This window comes from Oncorhynchus tshawytscha, unplaced genomic scaffold, assembly GCF_018296145.1.
Source record: "Oncorhynchus tshawytscha isolate Ot180627B unplaced genomic scaffold, Otsh_v2.0 Un_contig_1793_pilon_pilon, whole genome shotgun sequence".
In the NCBI taxonomy this organism is placed as follows: Eukaryota; Metazoa; Chordata; class Actinopteri; order Salmoniformes; family Salmonidae; genus Oncorhynchus; species Oncorhynchus tshawytscha.
The window spans coordinates 212501-215000 of record NW_024609650.1 but is presented as its reverse complement, the minus strand read 5'-3'; the positions used below and the strand labels follow the sequence as shown (position 1 = coordinate 215000).

The 2500-nt window shown below is 39.4% G+C and overlaps 1 protein-coding gene across 1 annotated transcript in view; it reads right to left on the bottom strand.

Moving 5' to 3' along the window:
* LOC112239810 (probable E3 ubiquitin-protein ligase HERC1) overlaps positions 1-2500 on the bottom strand; it is a 211754-nt gene that overhangs the window by 27881 nt on the left and 181373 nt on the right. The window contains 1 exon segment of the mRNA XM_042316629.1: positions 941-1096. Within this exon segment, the coding sequence (XP_042172563.1) occupies positions 941-1096 (156 nt within the window).

The following is a 2500-nucleotide window of genomic DNA, read 5'->3' as shown; positions in this document are numbered from 1 at the left end:
TGTTAGTGTATATTACCTGGTATCTGTTAGTGTATATTACCTGGTATCTGTTAGTGTATATTACCTGGTATCTGTTAGTGTATATTACCTGTCCGACCTGGTATCTGTTAGTGTATATTACCTGGTACCTGTTAGTGTATATTACCTGGTATCTGTTAGTGTATCTCACCTGTCCGACCTGGTATCTGTTAGTGTATATTACCTGGTATCTGTTAGTGTATATTACCTGGTATCTGTTAGTGTATATTACCTGGTATCTGTTAGTGTATATTACCTGGTATCTGTTAGTGTATATTACCTGGTATCTGTTAGTGTATCTCACCTGTCCGACCTGGTATCTGTTAGTGTATATTACCTGGTACCTGTTAGTGTATATTACCTGGTATCTGTTAGTGTATATTACCTGGTATCTGTTAGTATATATTACCTGGTATCTGTTAGTGTATATTACCTGGTACCTGTTAGTGTATATTACCTGGTATCTGTTAGTGTATATTACCTGGTATCTGTTAGTGTATATTACCTGGTACCTGTTAGTGTATATTACCTGGTATCTGTTAGTGTATATTACCTGGTATCTGTTAGTGTATCTCACCTGGTACCTGTTAGTGTATATTACCTGGTACCTGTTAGTGTATATTACCTGGTATCTGTTAGTGTATATTACCTGGTATCTGTTAGTGTATATTACCTGGTACCTGTTAGTGTATATTACCTGGTACCTGTTAGTGTATATTACCTGGTATCTGTTAGTGTATATTACCTGGTACCTGTTAGTGTATATTACCTGGTATCTGTTAGTGTATCTCACCTGTCCGACCTGGTACCTGTTAGTGTATATTACCTGGTATCTGTTAGTGTATATTACCTGGTATCTGTTAGTGTATATTACCTGGTATCTGTTAGTGTATATTACCTGGTATCTGTTAGTGTATCTCACCTGTCCGACCTGGTACCCCTCCAACGCAGTGACCTTCTCAGGGAGCTTCTTGTTGGAGGTGTTTCCCAGCCCAAGCCTGCCATAGTCCCCGTTCCCAAAGGAGAACAGCCTCCCATCAGCGGTCACCACCGCGGAGTGCTTGAACCCGCAGGACATCTGACCACAGAGGAAACGTGGATGAACATGGGAACAACAGCCAATCAGAACAAGAGGCCTTGTTTTTAAAGGAGGCGTGACTTTGCAGATAGATGGGAAATGTATTGGACCAACCCATTCCTCTTTTCCAAATGAATAGTGGTATATTTTACATCTAAATGACAGTAGACTACAGTCTATTACAGTAGAGATACTGACCCGTCGAACCTCTAAATGACAGTAGACTACAGTCTATTACAGTAGAGATACTGACCTGTAGAACCTCTAAATGACAGTAGACTACAGTCTATTACAGTAGAGATACTGACCTGTAGAACCTCTAAATGACAGTAGACTACAGTCTATTACAGTAGAGATACTGACCTGTAGAACCTCTAAATGACAGTAGACTACAGTCTATTACAGTAGAGATACTGACCTGTAGAACCTCTAAATGACAGTAGACTACAGTCTATTACAGTAGAGATACTGACCTGTAGAACCTCTAAATGACAGTAGACTACAGTCTATTACAGTAGAGATACTGACCTGTAGAACCTCTACATGACAGTAGACTACAGTCTATTACAGTAGAGATACTGACCTGTAGAACCTCTAAATGACAGTAGACTACAGTCTATTACAGTAGAGATACTGACCTAGACCTGTAGAACCTCTAAATGACAGTAGACTAGAGTCTATTACAGTAGAGATACTGACCTGTAGAACCTCTACATGACAGTAGACTACAGTCTATTACAGTAGAGATACTGACCTGTAGAACCTCTAAATGACAGTAGACTACAGTCTATTACAGTAGAGATACTGACCTGTAGAACCTCTAAATGACAGTAGACTACAGTCTATTACAGTAGAGATACTGACCTGTAGAACCTCTAAATGACAGTAGACTACAGTCTATTACAGTAGAGATACTGACCTGAAGAACCTCTACATGACAGTAGACTACAGTCTATTACAGTAGAGATACTGACCTGTAGAACCTCTAAATGACAGTAGACTACAGTCTATTACAGTAGAGATACTGACCTGTAGAACCTCTAAATGACAGTAGACTACAGTCTATTACAGTAGAGATACTGACCTGTAGAACCTCTAAATGACAGTAGACTAGAGTCTATTACAGTAGAGATACTGACCTGTAGAACCTCTAAATGACAGTAGACTACAGTCTATTACAGTAGAGATACTGACCTGTAGAACCTCTAAATGACAGTAGACTACAGTCTATTACAGTAGAGATACTGACCTGTAGAACCTCTAAATGACAGTAGACTACAGTCTATTACAGTAGAGATACTGACCTGTAGAACCTCTAAATGACAGTAGACTACAGTCTATTACAGTAGAGATACTGACCCGTCGAACCTCTAAATGACAGTAGACTACAGTCTATTACAGTAG